The 27,458-nt window shown below is 48.9% G+C and overlaps 1 protein-coding gene across 1 annotated transcript in view; it reads left to right on the top strand.

Moving 5' to 3' along the window:
• The window catches only part of LOC102434586 (dihydropyrimidine dehydrogenase [NADP(+)]), a gene marked incomplete at its 5' end in the record, with an annotated part of 162,046 nt that overhangs the window by 37,769 nt on the left and 96,819 nt on the right, over positions 1-27,458 (top strand). Inside the window, one exon of the mRNA XM_006105955.3 lies at positions 10,099-10,263. Within this exon, the coding sequence (XP_006106017.1) occupies positions 10,099-10,263 (165 nt within the window). The remainder of the gene's footprint in view (positions 1-10,098; positions 10,264-27,458) is intronic.

Genomic DNA, 27,458 nt, shown 5'->3' on the forward strand with positions numbered 1-27,458 from the left:
TTGCACATGGTAAGAGTTCCTTCCTTTTTACAACCGCGTAGACAGAACAGTCAGCCACGGCATCAAAAGCAGATTTTAAAACGAAGGAAAGCATACTGTGATTTGCAGGCGTCGAAGGTCCGAAGTCTAGCGGAGCGCTAACCCACTGTGATCCGGCCAGCAAGGTGTGGTCCCTTAGGGATGGGTTTTCACACAGCCTCTCCCACCGTGTGACGCAGACAGTGAATGTGGCTGCAGGGATTTGATTGATTTGATTTAAAATCGCTTCAAGTCTCCGATCGCAGCCCACACTCACACAGGAACGGGAAACGTGACAGGGCGCGGGTTACTGAGGGCTGCGTGTGCTGTGCGGGGAGCTTGTGACGCACAGCATGCCTTGACTTAGGGAAAAAAGCTCCTTAAAAATCACATGCTCTCAGCGTGGCTTGATCCCCAGTCGTCCTAAAGCCGCTCCCCACTGCAGGCACCGGTGTGGCCGCACCGAGCTTCCTCCTGGAGAGCGCCCTCGTGTTTTGTGATGGCGAGTGCCGCTCAGCAATGGATGAGACTCATCTGAAGCCAAACCTGCTCTTCCCTCCTGGACGCGTGGAAATGAGTGAAAAATACAGCCTCCCAAGCGACCTTCCTGAGGGTGAGGACACAGAGGGGAGCCCGCCACCCCGTGCAAGGGCGGCCCGTCACGGTGCCGCTCCCGTGCGAGCGGTGTGACAGCGCCCTACCCAGGGGCCGCGACGCCACGAATGTTGGCTGGAGAATCTGATGCTGCTACTTTAGGGGGAAATCCACGTTTAATCTGAGGGTGCCAAGCCCGAGGACAGTGATGGCGAACCTATGACATGCGTGTCAGAGGTGACACGCGAACTCATTTTTTTAGTTGATTTTTCTTTGTTAAATGGCATTTAAATATATCAAATAAATATCAAAAATATAAGTCTTTGTTTTACTATGATTGCAAAGATCAAAAAATTTCTATATGTGACAAGGCACCAGAGTTAAGTTAGGGTTTTTCAAAATGCTGACACGCCGAGGTCAAAAGGTTCGCCATCACTGCCCTAGAACCAAATCCTCCTGCCGAGGCCCCTCCACATCCCCTGAAAACGCCTACACTGGACACTGCGGTTGAAGCAGCGTAGGTGTTCCTGTGACACGGACCGTCTGATTTCACCTTTACAGCGGCTCTTGGAAGTCACCCCTGTCCACATGGTGTGATAACTAAGGAGAGAGTCGCAGAGGCGTGGGAAGCGGTTCCGGGCCGCGTGGCTCAGAGGCGGTGAGGCCAGCCTTCTTGTCCGGGTTTGTCCACCCACAGCCAGGCTCCGTGCTGCCCCACGGTCTCCCTGACTCTGCAGATGCTGCTTCAAAGTGGCATTGGAGGCCGCGGGGAAAGAGCAGGACTCAGAAGAGCAGTGCGGCCTCACAGCTGCACAGTGGAGAGGAGACTTCGTTTTGTTTGTTTAGTTTCAGCAGTAAAGCCACTCACATCTGCTTCCTTCCCCATCCATTAGGTGCGTCCCTGATGGAAAACAATTTTCCAAATTCTATAAAAAGAGGAATAGAAGGGTGGGACATAAAGTAAAGGGATCAGTCCAACAAGAAGAGAGAACATTTGTAAATGTTCGTGCACCGGACGTGCGAGCACCTAAATATAAAGAGCAAATATTAACCGGCCTAAATGGAGACGCAGGCAGTCGTACGATACTAGCAGGGCCCTCGAAGACCCGCCTACCTCAGCGGATAGATCTCCAGACATAAACTCAATAAGGAGACAGCCTGACATGGACTTAGATGTTTACAGAACCTTCCATTCAAAAGCAGCCGAATACATGTTCTGCTCAAGTACACGTGGAACATTTTCCAAGATAGATCATATGTTAAGGCCACAAACAAATCTTAGTAAATGTAAGTGGACTGAGTTGGTATCCAGCATCTCTTCTGACCACAGTAGTGTGAAACTAGAAATTAAGGACCTGAAAAAAAACTGGAAAATTCACAAATACGTGGAGATTAATCAACATGTTACTGAACAACCAATGGATTAAAGAAAGTCAGAAGAGAAGTAACAACATGAGACCAATGGAATTCGTGATGTAACACTGAAACTTATGGGATGCAGCAAACACTGTCCTAAGAGGGAAGTTCATAGCAATAAATGCCTGCTTCAAGATATAAGACACAAGAAACGCCCCAAAATAATAACATAATTTTACACCTGAAGAAACTAGAAAAAGAAACACAAATGAAGCTCAAAGGTAGTAGAAGGAAGGGAATAACAAGAATTAAAGCAGAAATAAATGAAATAGAGACTAAAAAGACAGGTTGGGACCGAGAGACTCAGAATCGAGCTCACTTAGCCGGGAAAAGGACCTGGGTGGGTGCGTGCAGAGTGACAGGGTGGGAGGGACACGAGTCTCTGCCACGCCTCCGGGCATCCCCGGGCCACGCTACACTGTGGACAGGCATGGTTACCGAGAGGATGCTGACCAGGTGAGGACTCCCACAGACACCAGCAGCTCTGGGCTCCATTGAGACTTTTTACCTGCCAGTCCCTGGCTCCCTCAGGGCCGATGCCTCCACCCTCTGATGGAGCAGCACCTCAACTATAGATCCCTAGTGACCACACTCCAGGGAAAGTCCAGTCGAGGCCTCAGCAGGACCCTGTGTGTCCTGAGTGACTGTTACAAGGAGGATTTGGCCCGAGGGCACTCTTTGGGCGTCTCCGACCTAGAACAGAGGTCGGCAAACCCAGGCCCGCACGCCCAGATCTGGCCCTCTGCCCAGTTTTATAAGTGAAGTCTTGTTGGGCCACAGCCATGTCCTCCTCCCACACTAGTTCCAAAAATTGTGGTCCTAGCATCGAGTCCCCGTTACGTGGAACGCGTCCCGAGGTCTGGAATTCTCGGTCCCTTTGTTTGCCTGGTGGTTTTTATTTGATTTTGATTCCAATTTATAAAACCTACGAAGCCATGTGGTTTAACCAATTAAGCCAACAGTATCCCTTAGGAAAGTATAAAAGAGAGAAAAAGAAAACTTGGGAAAACTTTAGAGGACAGAGGCAGGAAGTTTCTCCAGTGTCCTTCAGTTCACCCGTCTGCCTTTCCTCAAAGGAGATGTGCGCGAGGAAAGCACTTATTGTCCGAGGCTAATTTTAACCTGTGATGAAGATTGCTTTTTGTATTCCGCTGAATGCGATATCAAGTCATTGTTTGTCAAGGCTAAAGCGCCCCAGTACACAGCACGCTCTCTAAGTGGTGTTTTGTAAAATTACATAATACGAGCATCTTTAGGGCCTAACATAGGAGAGAACACCATGGAGTCGGGAGATCAGAATTCTGCGGACACAGACTTTCAACTTTATTATTTCCATTATTCAGTCTCCGGGCTGCTTACCTTGTAGTGAGGGGAGTCTGTTTGTCTATTTGCTCCAACGAGTGCTTTTTCCTCAGCCGAATGGCTTCCCCGATTCTTGGCAGAAGTAAACTCCCCCTGCCCTCCCTCCCACCGGCTCTTCCCGTTTCAGTCAGGAGGGTCGTGGTGGATTTCCTTCAGTAGCCAAAACTGTGCGTGTGTTGCCTGAAGTGATTTTAAAATGAGTCTGAGATTCAAAAAGAAAAAGAAAAAAAGCCACTTTTCTAGGTTCTTCTGGCTGGTTTAAGAATTAAATTGAGCCTGGCTGGTGTGGCTCAGTTGTTGAACGTCGTCCTATGAACCTGGAGGTCACGGTTCCATTCCCGTCAGGGCACATGCCCGGGTTGTGGCTCGATCCCCAGGTGGGGGCGTGCAGGAGGCAGCCAATCGATGACCACCTCTTTCATCAATGTTTCTGTCTCTCTATCCCTCTCCCTTCCTCTCTCTCTAAAAACCCATTAAAATATTTTTTTAAAAAATAATTAAGTTGACCTGGGACAGATTAACAGGAGAAAATCCATTTTAATTTTGTAGGGACGGGGTCCCATTAGAATAGGAGGGCCACGGGCCGACAGGCCTTTCTGAAGGAAGGGGGAGGGGCGGGAATCTGAGGCTTCCCGGGGAGGAAGGCAGGTCACTGGGAGATGGGGAAGCCAATGTTGGGCACACAGATGCCGGCGGGGCCATCTGCAACCCCCAGACGCAGCGGGATGGTGGTCTCCGAGCCCTGCCCCGCTCCGCCGCACCCGGCCCGTGTTCTCTCGGTATCCCCGGGGGCACCGCTCTTCCCGGACCAGGCCCTTGTCCAGACCGTCCAGGCAGTCCCGGGGGAGGTAGGAAGCTCTTCCCAGCTCGTTGTTTCTTGAGAACAACCCGCGCACGAGAACCCTGAGGCCAGAGTCGCATTTCGGGTGGTAAAGTCCTGCACCCTGGACTCCCAAATCGTACATGTCTGAGAGCAATCTTTCCAGCCTGATACGGTTTACAACGTGCGGGCCAGTTTCCGGGAGCCACTTTTCAACCACATTTTCGGTGTCTGGTTTGGGGGCTCACACAGGTTGAATTCTTAGACGTTTTTGTTTCGTTTTTGTTTTTGTTTTAAAGCTAATACGGAGGCTGGAAAGGACACACCCCCAACGCCCTGTAATTATTTCCTAGCTCCCAAATTGAGAGAGAGCATCCCTTTTTGTTGGCCCGGCTTCTACGAGGAGGTGGCTAATCTCCCTCCCTCCATGCTTGGGCCCTGACCTCCCTCTCTGTGGCGTTTTTGAGCCACAAGAACTCAGGCGCTGGGCCACGGGGGCGGGAGGAACCTCGAGGGCGAGCACCGTGCGCTGCGGCTGGCTTGTCCTCGGGGACCTCCGTGTCCTTGTCATTTCCGATCGCCCAGAGGTTTCCTTATGTTGACCCTGGCCCAGCTGTGCCTCCTCCGCTTTATTCCTGTCCTGTCCGGCGTTTTAAATGTGCTGCGTTATAAGATTTGGGGGGTGTTGTTTTTTTGTGCATGGATGGGAAACCCTTGTCTGATTCTTTTCCAGCGGTTCTCAACCTTCCTCATGCCGCGACCCTTTAATACAGTTCCTCATGTTATGGTGACCCCCAGTTTCATTGTTACAAATTGGACATAATGAAAGCATAGTGATTAATCACAAAAACAATATGTAATTATATGTGTTTTCCGATGGTCAGAGGCGACCCCTGTGAAAGGGTCGTTCGACCCCCAAAGGGGTTGCGACCCACAGGTTGAGAACCGCTCTTTTAGACGCTCTGCTCCCTTCCTTCCCTAGCACCCATTTCATTTGCAGCGCCATCTAGAGTTACAGCGCAGCATTTACACAAGTTTTATATCAAATTTAAAAAATCACTCACTCTTTTCCGCGAACATTCTGCACTAATACTTGAGGGTGATTGAGAATGATTGGAACCGGCTCGTGCGCACACCCTCCCAGCTGCCGTCCGGGGCCCTGCGCCGCGTCCGCACGCCCATCCCAGGCGCGTCTTCCGGGCAGGCCAGCAGGACCTGCTAAGTCAATTACCGTTGGGCAGAGTGTATCTGAAACCTCTTATCTGAACAGTGAACCCAATAATTTAATCAGTCTGTCCTTAATTAATCCCATTCTAATCCATCTGATACTGGCCCCGGAAAAGCTCTTCGTCTGTTTCTTATAAAATGTATCTGGGCGAACGCACAGCTGCTGTGAGCTCTGAGTATAAATAACTGGAATAGGAGCCCGGCCGGCGTGGCTCAGTGTTCAAGTTGACTTTTCTCACAACCAAAGTGAGTCCCGATTGTTATCACATACATCAGGCGTTAAGGGATCGCCATTATTACTATTATTATTATTATTCTCCAGATCACATGACCACCCCTGGATTCTGGCCCCGTCTCCAGTGTAGACTGGGGGCTGGGCACCAGTGGACAGGTCACGCTAGTGTCTCGAAGGCCTGGTTTAGTGGGAGCAGCAGGAGACAGAGTGTGAGGACCAGTCTGTTTTACTGTTTTCCTTGTGGATGGGGAGGTTGAAAGTTCCTGAGGACAAATGGATGGATTTGGTCACTCATTCAGGTTTTTGGGTGCTGTCTTTAAATTGATTTTAGAGAGGAAGGGAAAAGGAGAGAGAGATAGAAACACCAATGGTGAGAGAGAATCATAGACCAGCTTCGTCCCACACGCCCCCTACTGGGGATCGAGACCACAACCCCAGGCATGTGCCCTGACCAGGAATCGAACCGTGACCTCCTAGTTCGTAGGTCACCGGCCAGCCCTGTCTTTCTTTAAGACACCAGGAGGGGAAACTTGATGCATGAAGAACACCTTGTCATCCTCTCCATTTACCCTCCAGAACAGCCAACGGGAGGTGATTCTGACCATTATCAAGTTTATTTTTGAGAGTAATCAAATATTAATATCCTTAGTTCATGAGAAAACAAAATGTTAGAGACCTTAACAGTGGAGTTACCGGAAACTGGGCCACTGTGAAGGTTTATTTTACCTCTCGCTATTCCCGGGGTAGCAGTACACGGGCTGGTAGTAAGGGGAGATGCTCCTAAACCGGGCGTCTGCTGTTCCACTCATTGGCCACGCAAGTCTCCTGTTTTAGGGAATGACGTAGAGTTACGTCCCACATCTGTAGAGAGAGATGTCTTCCCGCCAACAGTTTATTCTGCAGTCCATTTCATTTCTGACACTCTAGCTCAGAAAACCAAGTCGTTACAAGATTTGTTTGTCAAGACCAACCAGTTCACAGGAGAATCTTGGATGTTGTAAAAGAAACAGACATTCCAGAGATTTAAGTGGCGGGGTTGCAGGTATGCCCGTTACACGTTCTCGGTAGCTTATAACAGCGCTCACTGTGCTGCCCGCATCTCTGTGCGGATTCCTCACTCCCGCGGGGGTTTCTGCCTTTCGGGGATAACGTGTCTGTAAGATTGTCTGTCACTCGCAGGGACCCATCCTTCCCCGCCTTCTCTCCCAGACCTGCCTCTTCCAGCAGGCACACTCCTACATCATTTTTAATTATTCTCTTGCTTATGCTTTGCCACAAAAGTATGTCTCACTACACAATATATTGTAGTGCTTTGCTGGTTTTAGGTATCATATCCTATGTATTTTCCCCCACTTTGCTCTTTTCATTCAATGACATCTCTCTCTAAAATGCATCTGCTCTGATACAGTAGCTGTGGTTCCCTCGGTACATTTTATTTTTTATTTTCATCCAACTCTTTTGGACCCCATTTCTTTTCCTCGTCTCTTAGCAAGTCATCGCCGCAAAGGGTCCTTTCTCTATGTAGTGAGACCATGGTGACTATCTCAATCCATTGGTAACCATGGAAACAACTGTAGTCTTTTTAGGCTAAGAGAGGTCAAGTAAATGAACTTAAACAAATATAATCAGTCTGTTTACCATTCAAAGCTCTTTGCTAACGCTGAAATATCGCCGTCGTCACTTCAAGGTCAGAGGTCACCCGCACTCCATTTTATAATTAGTGACAATGTCACACGGAGCAGAATAGCGCCTCCGCTTTCTTACCTATGGCCATCCATTTTCAAAAATCTGAATATGGTTCCTGCATCGGGGTTAGAACTAGGTAATTCATCTTCTCTGCTATAGAGAATGAGCTCTTATCTGTTCTAACGGCTCTGGAATGTGTTTATTTGTTACATTAACTCCCTGAAGCAATGCTAATATGACTGAGCTACTAAATATTAAAGCAAATTATTATCTTATAGAATTAAACCCAAATTCTAGTATTCCCAGGTCAAAAGCGTCAGTAAGTTATTGCCCAATTATTGAAGCTCTAACTCTAAACTCTAATCAAATAACCAGGGATAATTGGTCGAATCCAAGTCTTCATTCATCTTGCACTTAATTTAAAAATTCCAAGAAGCCTCCAGCCAGTGGGGAAGGTTTTCAGCAACGCCGTAGCAAACATAACTGCATTGGGAACGTACGCTGAGAATAAACTGTCTGTGGCTGGTTTATGGCTGGGTGAGCATGAATCTTGACACTTTGGTTGAATTTGGAATAGGCCGTATTTTAAAATTGCTATGATGGGTAGTTGATAGGTTCTACACAGTAGGCATCTGTAATTTGGACTGTTCTTGTTTTTTTTTAATACATTTTTATTAATTTCAGAGAGAGGACAGAAGAGGGAGAGGAAAAGAGATATATATATATACACACACTAATACACTAATACACACACATACACACTATTACATACACATACACACACATACACACACACTATTACACACACATACACACACATACACACACACTAATAAAGCGCTAATATGCTAGTGGTCGGGACGCCATAATGGGTAACGACCAGACCATTAGCATATTAGCTGGGGCATTGCTCTAGAGATCAGAGAGACCCAGCCTTCAAGGCCAGCCAGCAGGAAGGTCTTAGAAGCTCCGGGGGAGCGAGGTCAAGCTCACCACTTGTGGACAGGTGTCCTAGGACCACAGCTGCACAGCATTCGAGGTCCTGTCCGGGGGCTGCGCAGCCTCCATGCACCGGGGTGCAGGGGTGCAGGAATCAGGGGTGCAAAGGTGCAGGGGCGCAGAACTCGGGTGCAGGGGCGCAGAACTCGGGTGCAGGGGCGCAGAACTCGGGTGCAGGGGCGCGGGGGTGCAAACTCGGGTGCACGGGCGCAGGGGCACAGGGACGCAGAGCGTGGAATGAAGCATTTGCAGCGACAAAATCCTGACCCACAGGCTTCAGCTTCCCAGAGTGACTCCATTAAGATCCTGTAACAAGGCTCCCTAATAGCAAATCAAAGTGAAGCTGGGGATGTTGCCCACAATGACAATAGCCGTGAAAAGGCTTAATTAGTAAAACATTAACTGGCAGGGTTCCTATAAGTAAAAATGTACATATTTAAGGAGGCTGATTGTAACATTTATCCCAGCTATGTTATAATATACTAATTCGAATGTAAAAGTGAATGTAAATTACCAGGAATTATCATGCAGCGGGAAGAAAAGTCCTTTTATCCTCAGCAACTGTAGCATTTGGCAGATTCGGGAATAAATAATCTTTTGTGGCAAGGGTATGCCTTATCAAACATATGCAGATCAGTACTAATTAATGCTAATTAAGGTTTCCTGTCTATCTAGTTGGAAAAACGTCCAAATGTTATGAAATCCAGTTAGGATGCCTATTACGCTAATTGTTTTATATGGGGTGGTTCTTAATTAAAATATGTAAATTGACCTTAATTGCTATCTACTAATGGGGGTTCATGTTAGCTCCCTAGAAGTGACAAGATGGTGAGGAGGGGTACTTAAATGACTAATTCTGATAAAAATCCTCCACTAAATGACCTTTACTCAAAACTAATTTTAATTGGAAGTTGGCAGAAGAAACCGTTTTCTTCTTTTTTCCTTTTTCTTTCCGTTTTTGCTAATGTGCGCATGTTATTCTGTTTTGTTAAGCTATAGACGTGGTGGTGGGTCGTTAATTAGCCTTAACAAGCAGGTTAATTGGGCGGTTTACTGTTTATAGAGCTCGGATGGTTTGGTGTTGGCAGAGTGGGTTCTCGTGGAGTGGGGGGTCCTAGCTGGAGCCCTGGGGTTGGGTGACCCCGTTAGGATGTCAGGGTGTGTGTGAGCGCTGGGGGAGCCAGCAGTACCGATATGTACTTGTTGGCTCAGGTACCCGAGAACTACCTTTTAGGAAAACATTTTTTCCCTTTATAAGCATTAACTCTTACTCATTGGAATTAAAATCTCATTGGAAATACTTGGATTAAATGGGCTGAAATGATCCTCTTTACATGTTACTCATCATGTTTTTATTATTCAATTGCAAATAAATTCACATGTGTAGGCCCAACACCAGTAAAAATGAATTTTTTTTTTTATTTCTTCTCACTCTGCTGATCTTATCATCACAGGATGTCATTTAAATAAAGCTAACAAATAACTGATTTTACTCTTGCATGTGGAACGAGTTAAGTCTCCACTATTATTTAGAATATATTTTAGTGGGGGAAAGGGGACATAGGTAATACTTTCAACAGTAAAGATTTTTTTTAAGTGTTGATAAAATATATTTTAAAGTTATCCCCTAAAGATGTGAGCAGGGACTTGGTAAAATCCTGTCCCGTGGAAATGCGCGTAGAATGAAGATCACAGGTTTTCTGTGTCAGACGGGGGCTCAGTGTCATTACTCTTTCGTTAGGACATCGTGACGAACGTCTCGCCCAGAATCATCCGGGGGACCACCTCCGGCCCCTCCTACGGCCCCGGGCAGAGCTCCTTCCTCAACATCGAGCTCATCAGCGAGAAGACGGCTGCCTATTGGTGTCAGAGTGTCACGGAGCTCAAGGCTGACTTCCCGGACCGCGTAAGTGTGATTTAACGTCTAAAACTAAAGAATTGGCATTAAGTTGGTGAATGTTTATTTAAACATCAATTCATAGGCTTATAAATATTAATGCATATAGTATATTTTATTAAAGCATCTGCCAGTGGCTTTGCTGATGCACAGAAAGATAAAAAAGAAAGAAAAGCCCGAGAACTCATAAAACCCCGAGCCGCGCGGGGCCTGGTTATAAATGAGGCCGCGCGGAGGGAAGAGGCATCTGCATGAGTGGGGGGAGCAGCAGGAAGGAGCCCGCTATTGGGTTGCTTTCCACTCTCCGTGGCTGGTGCTCATGAAGGTGGCGACCTTCCCGAGGAATTGCAGACTCTCAGTCACTGTAAATTCGAACCCGAGGGCAGGAGCTGAGGATCTGCTTGTAAAGTTTATTTCTGTGTTTTCAGTGGGAAATAATTTGCCAGATAATTTTAACACCCTTCACACTAAATGAGTCAATGATCTTTTTACTTCTAAAGTCCCGAGCACAAATATTACAGTAAAATCGGGCTCACACATTCTTTGTGGACTTTTCTATGTCGCCTGTAGTTTTTTACCCTGTAGATAGTATTTTCTCTTCGATAATTGGTTGGAGTTGTTCTTAACGTTATTCATTCATTCTCTCTCTTTCCCTCCTCCCATCTCTCCCCCTCCACATACACAAATGAACACATACATCGCTCTCTCTCTCCCCCCCCTCCTCTCCTCTCTCCTCTCTCTCTCCCTCTCCCCCTCCCTCCCTCCCTTCCTCCCTTCTTCCCTTTCTGTCTGAATGAGCTGGTGGTAAATTAAAGTTTAGGGCAGTGTGTGCGTGTCTGTGTGCGCACGCTCCCATGTGTTTTGTAGAAAATCCTTTTTTTCATCAGTTCATGGAAGATAAATAAGAATACTTCAAGTATTCTAATGATATATATTTTAAAATCTAATGAAACTGTGGATGTTCCCCCCAAAAAACTGATAGAAGGAAAACTTACAAGGGACTTCGGATATCCCACTGTTGCCTGAGCCATCCAGTCCTATTTTCTTATAGGAAGCGCTTACCTTGAAACAAAATGTAATAACGTAGAACATAATTCATCTCCCTCGAGTCGGCCTTTCGGACGTGCAGGGACCCAGACCCCCCTGAAATCTGTAGCTTCCGCCTATTTGGAGTTTTTCATTTTCTGGGCTTGATCTTGCAATTACTTGTGTTTTTTCATTATGCTGTCGTGTCTAATGACCACCATGTTGAGTTATTTGAGTTTTAATGGACACAGATCTTTGGGGAAGCTTTTCTCAGAACGACACAGACGAAAGGTAGTCAGCCATAAAAGTATTCAGTATATTGTTGACCTTGGTCTAGAGCAGGGGTGGGAATGTCTGACCTTGCCAAGGCATTTGGGTGAGTTTATTAAATGTTTGACTAAACAAAGAAGGCTAATTTCTAAGTTGATCATTTTGTATGGCCAGAGAACGATGCTATCAATATCCAAGTGACCCTTGGCAGAAAAAAGGTTCGCCACCCCTGGCCTAGAGTATTAAGTACTATGCTAGGTACTAAACATGCAATAAAATAATAATGATAATAATCTATATATATAAAAGCCTAAGCAACCATTCGACCTTTTGACCGGTAGCTATGACGCACAATGACCACCAGGGGGCAGGCAGTCTGACAGGTAGGTCAGGTTGCTGCTGGGGCCCTGTCGGCCCTGAATCTGGTTCACCTGCACCAGATCCCCTTTCAGTGTGCACGAATCCATGCACCTGCCACTAGTAATAACATTTATACAGCATTCACTCTGTACTAAGGAAGGTCCAAATGCTTATACACTTGAACACTCATTTAACCTGATTTAACCTGTTGGGAACCTTATCGGACAGGTACAGTTATGTCCCCCACTTCACAGATGAGGGACCGAGGCACACGGAGACGGTTACACAGCAGTTCGACGCTGAAGCCAGAACTTGAACTGGCAATTTACTTGTCGCATCCCTGCTCCTGTCTCATAACAGTGTCCTCTCCATAGTACGTCAGGCCCTCAGAAGTTCAGGCTCACTTTGAATGCAACGTAAGGACAGCATGAACTATACTTGCCCAGGGATTGCTTCGGTAGCATTTAGATCAGTGATGGCAAACCTATGACACGCGTGTCAGAGGTGACACGCGAACTCATTTTTTTTGGTTGATTTTTCTTTGTTAAATGGCATTTAAATATATAAAATAAATATCAAAAATGTAAGTCTTTGTTTCACTATGGTTGCAAAGATCAAAAAATTTCTATATGTGACACGGCACCAGAGTTAAGTTAGGGTTTTTCAAAATGCTGACACGCCGAGCTCAAAGGGTTCGCCATCACTGAGTTAGGGAAAACCGCCCTGAGCTAGGGCCTGTCTTGAGCTCCCCTCCCCGGGCAGGAGCCTGAAGTCAGGACAGTGGGCCCCTGTTAGGAAGCGACGGGAAGTAGATGAGGAAGCCAGGACGAGGAGGCCCTGGTGGGTGGTTCCAAGGTCAGATGGGGAGGAGAGACCGTTCATATGTTCTTCCCATCTCCCTGGAAACCGTTTTCTTCTCCCCAATGCCTTCTCTCCTGAGAAAACAGCGCGCGCTTTTCTGGCTTCCAGTTCTCTGACCATTTCCATGGTGCTCCGTATTCTCTCGATGTGTTCTCAGGGCTAATTTGTAACATTCTCACTCCCCATAGAAAAGGCAGCATTTTAACGTTTAACGACGGCTTCCCATTCGGACCCGGGCGAGTGGCCTGTGTGCACCGGACGCATCCCCGGGGCTGAGGGCGGACGGCCCCCACCGCCTCCGAGTCACTCTGATGACAAAGGCCGGGAGCTGCCTGCGAGCGGGGAGCCCTCCCTTTTCACGTTTAATTATCACTCGCACTGCGGTTTTCCCACCTCATTCTCCACCGCGTGCAGCACCTTTAATGACAGGGCCTGGGTAAAGCCACCCCCTGTGGCCAGGGCTGAGCAAGGCTAACCTTTTGGAAGAAGAGGAAGGTGCTGGGGGCGCGGAGGTCTGCTGACGCCCTGGGCCGGGACCTCTGCCTGCCGAGAGGCGGCCCGGGCCCAGGGCTCAGCTGGAAGGTGGGGGGAAGGCGTCCAGACCCTGACGGCGCCATGAGGGCCGCCACCCAGCCGCCGCGGCCACCCCGCAGCCTGCACCCGGCCAGCCTGCTGCTCGGCTCTCAAGGTTGCCTTTTCTTTCCCTGTGAATTCGACTTGGCACAGTGATTCTCGTGGTGACAATTTATTACTAACGAAGAGCATTCTTTTTTGTTCCCAAGCTGCAATTTGGCAAAGCTTATGAGGAGACGTACTGTATAATTAGGGCTTCCAAGAATCAACGTTAAGTGCATCCTTTATTCTCCCTGCAGAAGCCTTAGAAATCATCTACTTTAGGCTTGGAAAGAAAATGTTACCCTCCCCCCACCCCAAAGACAATAAAACGCATGCTGCATTTTGTCCGAATGCACGGAGTTAGCGAGCAAAGACTGACATCTCCATCCTGTGTGGAGGCGAAGGCCAGAGTTCAGCACGAGATGGGGGCTCAGCCGGCCTCAGCTGGTGCAGACAGGGAGCGGGTGGGCTTTGTTAGATAAATTAACGAAGGGGGGCAGCGGGCGTGTAGATGTGTTGCTGGGACAGCGCCCTCCTCTGTGGTCCCCGCTCTGCTCATCACTGGGAGGTCAGCGCTGCGCATGAGAAGTCGTTCTTCGTCAGGACGCCAGGAGGCGCTGTTCCCACCAGTAGCCTCTGAACAGAGTCTCACCAGACGCCCTAGGCACCCGGTGAAGCCTACAAGCCCTTGTCTGAAAAATGTTTTGATGCGTAAAAATAAGATAATAAAAAAATAAATAGATACAATGTAACTGTGTAAATTACAAACTACATATTAATAACACCAACAACATAAACTATATCCTCATCTCCATAAACCAAACAAAAAGAAGGACATTTAAAGAAATCGGAAGATCTCTTCCTAATGTTGAAGCGATCTCAGGGAGCTGAAAACACAAAGGCAGCTCCTGAACCTGAGACCAGCGTCAGCGGACAGCAGCCACCGTGGTGAAGGGTCACAGACTGGCGGGCCGCTTCCTGAGAGAAGCAGGTGGCTTTGCCACTTCCGTTCCCACCGGGTTCGAGTTCCTACCCTGTTCAGTCAGAGACGGGAGAGAAAGAAGACGTGGAGGTGTCTATCCACAGATGGTTTAGGCAGAAACCTGCTTGTACCAGGAAAAGCCACTTTCTTTACAAGAGGCCTCCAGCCTATGGGCTTGTTGCTCTCCAGTTTGGCTTTTTAAAAGATTGCATGAGAGTGCTGTTTGTCTTCACGGCTCACTTTTCCTGTCCTCCCTGCCACCCTGCGCTCCAGGCCAGTGCCCAGCTCGCCTCCTCCTGGCCTTGGCCTGCGGCGGATCATTGTAAATAATAAATGAGCGGAGCAAGGTTGCAAGACGCGGGATCAGCTTAGGAAGGTCATTTGTACTTTTTTAATACACAGCCAGTAGACAGCTGGAAAGGGAAATAAATGCATTGTATTCTATCAAGGTACCAAGAGCAGCAAAAACATCAAACGGACCCATCTGACAAAGAACTGAAAGACAGGGGCCCTGGAATCCACAGTCTACTGCTGACAGGAATTCGAGACTAAAGAAATGGGGGTTCTGTTGTTGGGGGGCAGGTATCCCCCAGATTGATCTAAAGACGATGTGCATCCCAACCAAAACATCGGCACGATTGTTGGGTAGAATTTGTTGAACAAGTTGATTCTGGAGTTCGTATGAACATGCAAAGGGCTCACAGGACTCACTTCAAAAGGAACCGAGTAGAAAGTCTTCAGTGTTTCTGATTTCACGACGTATTTGTAACCACAGCGATGTGGTTGGTGTCAGCATAAAGACAGACAGGAAACCAGATTGATGAAGCGGAATGAGTCCAGAAAACAACCACAAAGGCAGTCGGTTGCATGAATGATTTCATTTTTGACAAATACAGTGAACAAAATAGGTGTGGTCTTTTCAACTAATAACACTAGTAAAATTGGGTGTCCACGTGCCCCAGAATTAAATGTTGATGCATATCTTAGCCAGCGTGTAAAAATTAATACAAAATAACAGTCACAGACTGAAATGAAAAACCTGAAAGTATAACATTTCTTAAAGAAAACAGGAGAGCCCTGGGTGGCTCGGTTGGGGGTCGTCTCAGCCAGGAGGTCACGGTTCAATTCCAGGTCAGGGCACGTGCCCGGGTTGTGACCTCCTGGTTCATCGGTCGATGCTCAGCCACGAGACGCATCGGCCGGGCTAACCTCACTCGCGTGGCGACAGAGCCACGAAAGCCACCGGAGGTGACACATGACCGTGTGCGGCGCTAAGAAACCACAGGAATGCGGGGATGTGTCAGCTGCTGCTTCCTGAGAGAGGAAAAGGCTTCGTTCCGTGTCATTCGGCAAAGGAAAGGCCTGAAGCAGACCCACCTGAGCCTTTCCGATAGGCCACGGTCCCCCAGCCCCTGGCGCTGGGACTTGCCGGCTGCCTCGGGGGTGAGGGTCCGCGAGGGCGCGTAGCATTTCGCCTCCTTTTTTTATAAACTGGCTCAGGAGAGCGGCAACGGGAGCTGCTCGTGGGTTGTGTGTTTGCTCCATGGCCTGACCCTGTCATCAGTGAAAACAAAGTTCGCACTCAGACGTGGGAAGCGGTTCGCTCAGTGGGCTCCTTCTCTCCCTCTCAGTCTGGTGACATTCCCCGCCCGGGAGGATTCTGTTGGTGGAGAACCCGGGTCGGGTGCATTCTTGCCTGAAAGGATGAGGGGAACCAGGAGAGAGGAAGGCTGGGGTACAGCCTCCTGCTCCCCCTCTGCCCCCTTCCGGCCTCAGATGAATCCTTTTCATCCTGAAAGGCCCCTTTAACTTGGTCATTTGAAAACAGTCTTAGAAGTAAGCACCACTGTTTTATGAGGCTCAGAAGTAGAAGGTCATATAAAGATGGTTATTTAACATAATATCCTACAATTGCATGTATTGTGTTAACTTTTTTACAAACTACCTATACTGTGTTACTTTTTGTTGGGTTTGGGGTTTTTTTTGGGGGGGGGTTGGCTTATTGATAACAACCACCTTCCCCACCCCCACCCACCCCCGCTTCTGTTTTTAGCCAGTAGGCGTCTTATTCTTTCACGTTGTGCCGTGCAGGCGCTGTGCCAGGGATTTATTTTTCACAAGAAACTAATTTCACATTTTCCCCTTAGGTCTTCTAAGACATTTACTTGAAATCATTCTCTTTGTTCTTTAAGATTGTTGGGGTTTTTTTTAATAAATACTTAATAGTACTGTTTTAAAGGTTTGTGTTTGTGTACTGTAATAACCACTTTCCTTTCTCAACCATCATTTATGGTTGTGTAATTGATTCAGTTTAAGCAGCATTTAAGGCTGTATTTGTGACCCACAAATATGACCTCATTACCTATAAACCATCTGAAATATTGGTCTCAGGCCCGGGTGAGGAACTGAATCACTAGGCAAACAAACTTTCTTAAAACATCACAAATAGCCTCGCTGGTGTGGCTCAGTGGATAGAGCATCGGCCTGTGGGCTGATGGGTCCCAGGTTTGATTCCCAGTCAGAGCACATGTCTAGGTTTCAGGCTCGATCCCCAGTAGGGGGTGTGCAGGAGGCAGACGGTCAATGGTTCTCTCCCATCACTGATGTTTCTATTTCTCCCTCCCCCTTCCTTTCCTCTCTCTGAAATCAGTAAAAATATATATTTTTAAAAAGGAAAAGAAAAAAATTAATTCAAACTTCGGAGTAAAATGCCCATGGATGGCTCCCTTTTTCCTTTCGCCTGATGTCCTCCCCTTCTGGTGGGAGTGCTGCTGAGCAGAGGAGCGAGAGGTAGTCAGCCAGAGGGGAGAGGAGAGCCCAAGACCCAGATAACTCACTGACTGGAAAATGAGCTCCAGCTCATGGGACGGGCCTGGAACTAGGGCAGGAAGGACGGCGCTTCCCTGGGCTTGGCCTCAATAGCATGTGTCTCGCTCCCTCGAATGTCACTGTGGGCTATTTTTTCCTTCACCCTCTGAGATGTTTTTCTCTTGGATTAATTATCCATTGTGCACATGAAGCAAAGAAAGAACTTAGCACTGCAGTCATTTTTCAGGTGAATATTTCACCTTTCAGGTTGGTAAGATGCCTAGAGTGTTAATAAGGGCTGAGTTAACTTTAGGAATACAGCTTCTTTGGAGGGTTTCTGGTCTATATACTCGATCACCCCAAAGAAAAATCTGTGTAATATTTCATTCACGCCGGAGTTAGGAAAGTGACCAGGTTGACTGGTCTTTCCATGATAAATAATGTAATTACCTTTGTGCTGTTTTTTGCATTTTAATTTTTTTTTATCAAGTCTCCTTTAAAACCTCCAGTATTAGAGATGATCAGGAACCGTTTTGTGCTTGATTTAGCTTAAACTGTAAATTTAGTTATGGTTCTAGGGTTATACGGTCGGGGTGGGAAATGAACACTTACAAACTCAAAAGAACCCTATGTGTCCAATGCGTTTTTTAATGGATTATTGCAAACAGTGTAGAAATCAACCCAATAAGGACATGTCACACTGCACAGCAATAATAGTTGTCGGTACCCAGACTGTCATTACCCCTCGATAATTTGCATACACTCGCATACCTGCTATTCAACTCTGGGGTTTTGTGTCATGTGTTATGACTCAGAGTTTTGCCTCATCTCTGCTTAACCCCTTTCCAGACCTCCCTGATGCGAACTCACGCCAGGATAGACGCCGTGTGGTTAGAGTGTGACCTTAAACTCCAGGTTCTGAATCGGGTGGAGAAAGCCAGAGATTACCATTCCCACCCGAACCACCAGCACCAGTCAGGTAAACTGCAGATTATATTTTTATTTTTTTAATATTTTATTATTGATTTCAGAGAGGAAAGGAGAAGGAGAGCTAGAAACATCAATGATGAGAGAGAATCATGGATCAGCTGCCTCCAGCACGCTCCCCACTGGGGGTCGAGCCCGCAACCCGGGCCTGTGCCCTTGACTGGGAATCGAACCGTGACCTCCTGGTTCATAGGTTGACCCTCAGCCACCGAGCCTCGCTGGCTGGGCTCAGGGTCATTCCTGAGGCCCTGTTTTATCAGCTCTCTCCCAAGAATCTGGCAAAAACTCCTAAGCCTGTTCCGCTATGTATTATTTCTCTTTCTTTTTTCCTCTCTAACGCCATCAGCTTCACTTTCCCTGCGTTCTCCATGGTTTTGAGTCACACGCTAGGCCGTGTGTACAGACACAGGACGGAGTGTAGGTGTAAAGGAGGATCTTGGTGAGAGGAACCGGACGCCTGGGGAGGACATTCTCCATCGAGGCCTGTTTCCCTCCGGCCTGGGATCGTCTGCCCAGAGGCCTGTGCTCCCTGCAGACCGTGGTCTGGCGGTGCTCACAGGGCCACGCCCCAGGCCCGGCCACCCCTACCGGTCCTCCTTCATATACATCATGACATCCTATGACATGTCACGTGGACGTGGACATCTGTTAAAGTCTTCAATAAGCTGTGAAAACCAGCCATTCGTATACATGAGGACACGGACCATAGGAAACCGTTGGAGCAGCAGTCGCCAACCGGTGGTCCACAGACCCCTGGTGGTCAGTGAGGTCTGCAAGGTTGGCGACCACTGCCACAGAAGGTCTTCTCTAAGGCAGCTATCAGAATCCCGTGTTCACGTTGTTATTCCGATTTAAGAACCCGTGTTCCCTTGGCCGTGTCGGCGGGGCCTCAGAGACAGGGGCCGGGTCCGTCCAGAGCCGGTGAGGGCTGACTCCACGGAGCAGACGGGCCACCCCGGACTCTCCCCAGCTGTTCTGCTCACAGCTCGAGCTGCCGACTCCTCCGCCTCTGTGAGCTCCGATGGCACCGAGGTTTGCTCCCCACCGTCCCTTCGAGGAAATCGGGGAGAGGAGAGAGAACAGCCGCCACCTGGTAGCGTCCCACGGCCCTGACTGGACCGCACCCTCGATGCCAGAGAGGAATCGCATCGTCAGCCGCCCAGCCTCAGCGGCCCAGGCTGCTTGTTTGCGACCAGACGAGTGGAGGGCAGGGACATCGGTCCCGGTGTTGTCCACAGTTACTCAGCCTTCCTGCCGACACAGACGCTGGCGGTTATTGCAAACCTCCCACCCCAAGCGAGGCCCTCCACGGAGCCCCGTGCGGCCGCCCAGACACGCAGCCTGAGCACTGGCGTGGCCAGCACCGTGAGTCAGAGCCGCATCATCCCGATGACTCAGTTCCCCGGGCACCGCCCATCGGCCTGGGCCAGCTGCCGGGCTGAGCACCAGACGCCTGTGCCGCGAGCGCCCATCACAGTTTCAGACGGGAGGCGTTATTGTCCTCGCTTGACAGACGCACCCAGAAACGAAGAAGCAGCCGACCAAGATCAAGGGCTGGCAGGTGTCCCAGCCGGAGACTGAACCCCAGAACTCAGCGCAGTTACTGTAACAGCCTCCACCTCCTCGTGCTCTGACCTAAACGACAAGCAAAGCAACCAGAAGAAAAAGGAAAAAGAGCCCGGCCGGGTGGCTGAGTGGTTGAGCCTCGACCTATGACAGGAGGTCAGGATTCCATTCCCGGACAGGGGTGCAGGCTCGGTCCCCAGTGTGGGGTGTGCAGGAGGCAGCCGGCCCATGATTCTCTCATCATTGATGTGTCTTTCTCTCTCTCCCTCTCTCTTCCTCTCCAAAATCAATAAAAAACATATTAAGAAAAAGGAAAAAATAAATAAATCACAGACCACGACAATAGATATTGCTTTATATTTAGGATTAAGGCAGACAAATAGATGCTACATTTATTTCTTATATAAGAAAATTTCTACCAATATATTGTTGTTTTACTAAAAAGAAGCATACACGTTTTTAGGTATAATATAAAAATCAAATCATGTGAAAGAAACCTTATAAAGCATACAAATTTTCCCAATCATACACATAGTACAATTGTATTTCCCTTATTAACTCAGATTCACCAAGATGTATTTCATGTTATACCAGTTCATAATTTGAGCTAAACATTTAACATTTCTCGATACAGTTATGAAGGCTGCAGGATCATTTGTATTAATTTTATCAAAATTATTGTCTCATGAGCCAACATCAACCTACATAATTTCCAAATTTATATCTAATGTTTACTTCTAAAAATTTTACTGCTTAAGCTCTTAAAATTCTTGCTGAGCAATATGTCGATGTCATTTGCACCCCTGTAAAATTTTCTCATTGCTTTACACTCTTAATACCCTATTTCCCCAGTACCTGTTAGCAAAATAAGTCACCTTTTCAATCCCCATTAATAAGGCAGTTTAATCATAACCACTTGCAGAGAAACCTTCTTTGCTGCTGTTCCCAAGAACAAACTCAAAAACACCAACGTGCTCAAAAAGAATACATTTGAGGACTTGCTGAACTTTGAACAACATGTTCATTTTCAAGTTGGATGAATCGTTGATTTGTGTGAGAGAGTGAGCATGTTGCTGAGAGCCTTCGTGGCTGTTGGGGTATCAGTAGCTGTCCTTGTCCTGCTTTTAGTGGCCACTTCCTGGCTGGTGGGTGGGGCTTCGGTCTGGGCTCGCTCCTCGCTTGTCACTAAGGGGCCCCCAACCTCCACTGCGTCCGGCTTGTTTGTTTTACTCCGCAGCATCTGGCATATTTGTTGACTGTTCACTTTTTGAATTTTTTCGTGTGTGTGTGTGTGTGTGTGTGTGTGTGTGTTTTTAGAATCTGAAGAAGGGCCTTTCTAAAATAATGTCAAGTGACTGATTGATTGATCAGGAAGGCTGCAGTTTGGTTGGAGGAAGGGGCGGATGGGAATGGGGGGAAATCATGGACTTTAGGGAATTCATGAATAAATACTGAGCCAGGGGCCAGGAGAACTGCAGTCTCCCAGTTTGTCGCCAACAATATGACCGTGGGCAGCTCACAGTCTGGTCTGTAGAGAAGGAGGTTGGGTGATGTTACCCCGGCCCTGCGGCTGCTCCACTTGTGACAGTGGTTTGAGTCGTGGTGTCTCACTTTTGTAACCTACACCTCACGCGGAGCAGGGGGCATTTGTTGCCGTGGGTGCGGAGTAGCAGCAGAGGACGCGTTTCCGTTTTAACTGGCGGTAAATGCTCGCCCTCTTTCTGGGCGGTTTTGAATTGCACATAAGAGAAGCCTATGGCAGCTCATACTTAGAAAATATATGAGATCGTCGCAGAGGTGAACGCATTCGATCTGCCATTCCCTGCTCCGTTGGAGTCCCGTGCGATGAGATGGTTTGATGGGCGCCGCTAGGAAATGACAGAGAATTTCTGTATTCTGGGGGCCTTTGACTGTTGGCTGAGTGGGCAAAGGGGCAAGATTAATATCTGTTTCTGGGGGAACATCTTTCTGAGACAGAGGTACATTTTCAGAGAGGGCTGTTTGCTCTCTGCTTCATTGGACAAGAAAGCTTTGCCTTGTTCTGTGAAAGTAACTGCGGGGACAGGCCGCTCGCCGTTTTCCCAGCCGGCGGGTCACGTGGCACTGGGGTGCGGAAGGCGGTGAGAACTTTAGCTCGGCTGTGGGTGATTTGGGGCTGGGGTTATGCTTTCAGCTCTTTCCGAGAACAGCCCACAGGCGTGTGGCCTCACAGCTGGTATGCAATGAGCTGTGCAGCTCCGGGCACTACAAAGTGTTGGTCCCGTGGCCGAGCCGAGAGAGGAGCAGGTCTGTGACGGCCCTGAGAGAATAATCGGGGGACGAGGGGGGATTAACAAGGACATTGTTGTCGAATTCTCAAGCTGTCCCATTCAGGAAGCTGAGCTTTTGGGTGGATATACCAACAAATAGGTAACGAACGTCAAAAACACAGAAAGGACACGTCCTCGGCTCTGCCTCTCCTTATGCGCCATCGCGCCCGAGTCAGTGGTTGTCGATAGGAATTTTCCCCAAAAAATGTATTTGAGGATGAAACATGAAATAGCGCAGGATCAGCACAAGTGATTCCAGTAGTAAATGCTGCGTAGGAGAGGACACCCTTCCATCACCTCGGATCTGGACTCTCTCAGGCCGTGGGAATTCACAGGAACATCATACAGACAAGAAAAATTCAGAATAGTCCCAGTGGCCGACACAGTGACACCTGCTGTTAGCTCCTCTCCTGTTACGCAGAGCCCTCCGTTGTTGCTGAAGGTTAATTCCCTCTAATAAGTGGTCACCAGGGCCCTAGCCGGTGTGGCTCAATGGATAGAGCGTCGGCCTGTGGACTGCAGGGTCCGGGTTTGGATTCCCGGTCAGGCCACATGTCCGGGCTGCGGGCTCGATCCCGTGTGGGACGGGCAGGAGGCAGCAGGTCAGTGATGCTCTCTCATTGTTGAGAGCACCTGCCTTCTGTTGGCTCTCCCCCTGAAACCTCTGGACACCTCCTGACCACCCCAGTGTGTTCCTGGGCTCCTGCGTCTCCCTCTTGGCCTTCCGGAAAGTGTCTCTGAGGGTGGCATCTTCAAAACTCTCTCCAAAGAGGCCACTTTCCCCCGTTCTCCTGCCGGCGCTCCCCCCCCCGCCCCCCCCACGCACATCCGAACCTCTGTCCTGAGGTCAGTGGGTGCGTCCAGTGGCTCCCTGGGCCCCTGTCCGTGTTCCGTCTATGGAGCCGCGGTCCATGAAGTGCAGCCATGCTCTCCCTGTCCTGCAGCCCCCTGGTCCTTGCTCCCATGCCCTGCTCTCCCCCTCCCTCTCCCCCCAAGCCTTCATGAGCTCCTGAGCATATGTCCGACTTTTCATTCCTATCTGCCATCATCTTAGGCAACTTTAACGTCAACGGTGATGGTCTTGTTACCGTGTCTTCACATTTTACCCTCTGGCTACTTGGCCATCATGTCTGACTAGGTTTCCCAGAGAACTGTGCTGCCTCTGGGAGCTGATGTCCTGTTAGCTGAGCCCACGCCTTCTCCGTCCCCACCACTGGGCCCATTTCCTCTTCATTTCCCCGTCTTCTCTCCATCTCGTAGCCCACTCCTGATTCTACAGCTCTCCTTCACCAGCTTACACTCAGTAATCACTCGCCTCAATGAATGCTTTTGTTTCAATTTTGAAAAGATGATGAAAACTATCTACAAGAATGCAGTGAATATTTTTGTGTGCACCACCCATAGCTAACATACCTGGGCGGTGTCTGTTTTGTAAAAAGTCAAATATATTTTACTGACGTTTATCTGTGAAGTGGGAGCACAGCCATGTATGAAACCTGACTAGTCATAGACATTGGTTTCTATAAAAGTGTCTCTTCTCCATTTTCCTCGGGAGTCAGAGAACTGCACCTTTGCCGGAGATTAGCCTTCTCAAAAAGCTGTATTTGAGGAGACTACAAATGCCTGGTTTCCCCCTTTCTTTTTGATATCTTTAGAGGGTTAGCCATAGACTATTCCTTGCTAATATTTAATTAATCAGACAACACAATAACTTTACCATCTACTTTGATAATTGTTGCTTTTATAGGATTTTCGTGCTACAGTGCAATAGCTTGATTTCCCCAATGTGTTCTAACGAGAGGTTCCAAGCAGGGAAATCATCCATTTATTAAAGAAATCAGCTTAATGTTCTGTTGTCTGACATTATTGTAAGGAGGACCCCAGATATTTTGCATTTGTTTCCTTGAGTTGAAATATTGTGGTAACATCCAATTATCCTGCTGACTTTAATCTATACTTAATAAAAAATTAATTACGGATGTCAGATGTGCACATATTTATTGTCTGGGAATCTCAAATTCATGAACGCACCCCCAAAGTTTAATAATTGTTTATGATGCACTACTCTAAGCATAGTCATCACATGTCCTCAAACTTCTAAGGCAGACTCATTCTCTACATCATTTGTATTTAAGAAATGTGATTCTATTGTTAACCCTTTATATGTTTTTACTACTACGGAGATTTAAAATTAAGTTGATCTGATTAGCTTGGCATTTGGAACATCTATAATAATAAAAGCATAATATGCTAATTAGACCGGACAGCCAAACAACCTTCCGGACGTCCTTCCAGATGAAGCTGGGGCTGCGAGGGCCAAGCCCCTTGCACGCGTTCCGTGCATCAGGCCTCTAGTATTATAATAAAGATAATGCGGCTCCGTGGCTGGTGTGACTCAGCTGGTTGGGCTTTGTCCCAGGCACCAAAAGGCTGCCAGTTCGATTCCCAGTCGGGGCACATGCCAGGCTCAATCCCCAGTAGGGGCTTGTAGGAGGCAGCAGCCAGTCAATGTTTTTCTCTCACGTTGTTTCTGTCTCTCTCTCTCTTTCTCCCTTCCCTTCTCTAAAAATCAATAATAAATAAGAAGAAGATAATGCGGGAAGCTAGCAATGGCCAGTCTAGAAACTCTTAACTGCTTGGGTTTCTGTAGGGTAAGAAATGCTAAGAAAAACTGACCCTTCAGTACAGCAGCATTTGGAAAAGGGCTGTGTCCACCGCGGGCACCAGGGTCTGGAATCTGATACTCAAGGGCCCACGAGCTCCTTGAGTAGCATCAGTGTCTGGAAAGGGGTGGGTCTTTAGAATCGATCTTAGGAAGGAGACAGAAGGATTCTTGTGAGAGTTACTGCGTGTTATAGAGAATTTCACTGTAAACATCTGCAAACAAATCACCAGTGTCCTTACCGTGGTTCTGGTGAAACAGTCTGCGGGCCAGAGGGTCCCTCTCACAGCAGGGACGGCCTCCTTTCTACTCCCCGGTTCTCTTTCTTACCTGAGCAGCGTGTCCATGTCCCCTTGGCCAGTAGGATGGTCTCACTGCCACTCCCGCTGTCTTTTCCACTCACGGGACGAAGACACCGTGCATCCTTTCCCTGATGAGAGAGAATCATGGACCGGCTGCCTCCTGCACGCCCCTCACTGGGGATCAAGTCCACAACCCAGGCATGTGCCCTGACCGGGAATCAAACCCTGACCTCCTGGTTCATAGGTCGATGCTCAACCACTGAGCCAGGCTGGAGGGGCCCAAGGGCCCATGCTTCTAGGGATGACTTCGCCACATGTTTGTTGATTGAAAGCATTGAGCGTTTCCCAGACATCATTTTTATGTTCTATGGATAGGCCTGGAAGTGTTTTATATCATTGTCTTCGCTGTCTGTCTTACTGGAATTGTCTCTTCTCATCATCAGCAGGAAAAATAAATAAATGGCATAATTGTTATATACAAATGAAATTGTTATATACTAAGAAAGCTCTACACAGATGACAAGCAAACAGCCCAGTATCTATAGGTGCCTATAGGCGCGCACCGTGGAGTCAAGAGCGAGCTGTGTTTCGGGTTGTGTTTCTGGCTTTTCTGTGGGCTGACAGGTGAGATTTTGCATTCAGAGGCTAAATGAATGAGGAAGCACCAAATTAATATTATTTTGAAATCAGCATCAAGGAAGGATTTCTGTGCAAAATGCCAGAAAAGAGACAAAGGCACAGTCCTGGATGGCGTGGGGGCGGGCAGCTGCAGGAGGTCACAGGGTTGGTGACTTCATTGTGCGATGCCTGATTTGGGAGTCGGTTTAGAGGAGAGCAAGCCGGACCTGTCACAGAAATCACAGTGGGTGAAAATGGGCCTATTCCGTCTGCCCCTCCAGGCCCCTGATTCTGCCCGCCGTCAGGGAGACTCCGGGACAAAGCCGCACTCATCCGGGTCCCGGGGGCACTGTCGGCCATGCTCACAATTGACATGGCCAATTCCGCACGCTCTCCGGCTGGAGGGACGCAGCGTCATTCTGTCCTCGCTCCTTCAGGATGACGCCAGGTCTGAGAGGCAGGGAGCAGAGGCAGTCCCTGCTCTCCCGCCACCCGCCATCGTCCCTCCTGCCTCTGGGCCAGACTGCGAACCAGACAGATGATGAGCTGGTGGGAGGGCCACATGGTTACCTACGGACTCAGTACAATCAAGAATTCCAGGCTGGCCCTGGCCGGTTTTGCTCAGTGGCTAGAGCGTTGGCCCAAGGACTGAAGGGTCCTGGTTTCCATTCTAGTCGAGGGCACGTACCTTGGTTGCAGGCTTGATCCCCAGCCCGGGTCAGGGCAGTGCGGGAGGCATCCAGTTGATGTGTCTCTCTTCCATGGGAGTTTCTCTCTGTGTCTCTCCCCCCTCCCTTCCACTCTCCCTAAAAACCATTGGGAAAATAGCCTCAGGTGAGGATTTAAAAAAACAATGCCGGGCTGTGCCACTCCTTCCTCGAGTCACAGGAAAATGGGCCCACGGGCAGCGTGGTACAGCTAGCGGGTGTCCTCGCTCATCCCGAGTCAAACCATCCTGTGGGTCCTCCTGCCAGGACCCACCCCTCTTTGCGCAGCCACTTGTTCTCTTTGCTCAGAAACCTTCACCTGGATTTGCATCCTCCAGAGCGTTCGTGTTGGACCCCAAACCCTTTCCCGTGTCTCCGGGGAAATGGGGGAGGGGGTCATGGAGACAGTCACACACGAGCCTCTTTGAAATAGCGCCCTCGGTGGCTTGATCGGGTACGTGCACATCCTGGAGCCAACAGCGTCCACAGCTGACATTCATCGAGTGCTGCTCAGGGCTTGGCAGGTGCAAACCCTTACCCCTCACAGTAGCCGGAAGCGGAGGCGCCATGCTGCCATCCATTGTCCATCCATTGTCCAGCCAAGGCGCGTGGCATGAAGGGGCCTGCCGAGCGCACACAGCCAGGCAGCGACGGCTCCAGGACTGGCCCTGGGCCTCGGACGGGAGAGTCGGAGCTGGACACCCACCGGGGGGAGAGGAATAAAGTGGGCAGACAACCACCCCTGCCCTCAGGCTGCTCACCTCCGGGAGGGGGCGGTAGACAGGTCGGAACACCTGTGTCCCGGTGAGAACCACACAATGTCCTGCGAGGGTGAGCGGAGCGAGTGCCCCGCTGCCACGGGGGCCGTGGTTGGGAGGAGCCGCCAGAGGAGGAGCCCCCCGTGCGTGCAGTCACCCACACGTGCGGCAGCGTCTCCCACCTGGCGCTGCCGGGGCTCAGTGCCCCGTGAGAGCTGGATGCAAACTTGGGGTGGCGGGCGTGTGGCTGGAGAGGTGCCCCTGACCACGGGGACTGGTGAGGGCGGGCCTGGGAGTCCTGCCTGAGTGTCAGCTTGACCCGGGAGGTGGAGAGGGCCGGCGAGATGCATGCGGGAAAAAACACCACGCTCCC

This window comes from Myotis lucifugus, unplaced genomic scaffold (genome assembly GCF_000147115.1).
Source record: "Myotis lucifugus unplaced genomic scaffold, Myoluc2.0 scaffold_739, whole genome shotgun sequence".
Classification (NCBI taxonomy): Eukaryota; Metazoa; Chordata; class Mammalia; order Chiroptera; family Vespertilionidae; genus Myotis; species Myotis lucifugus.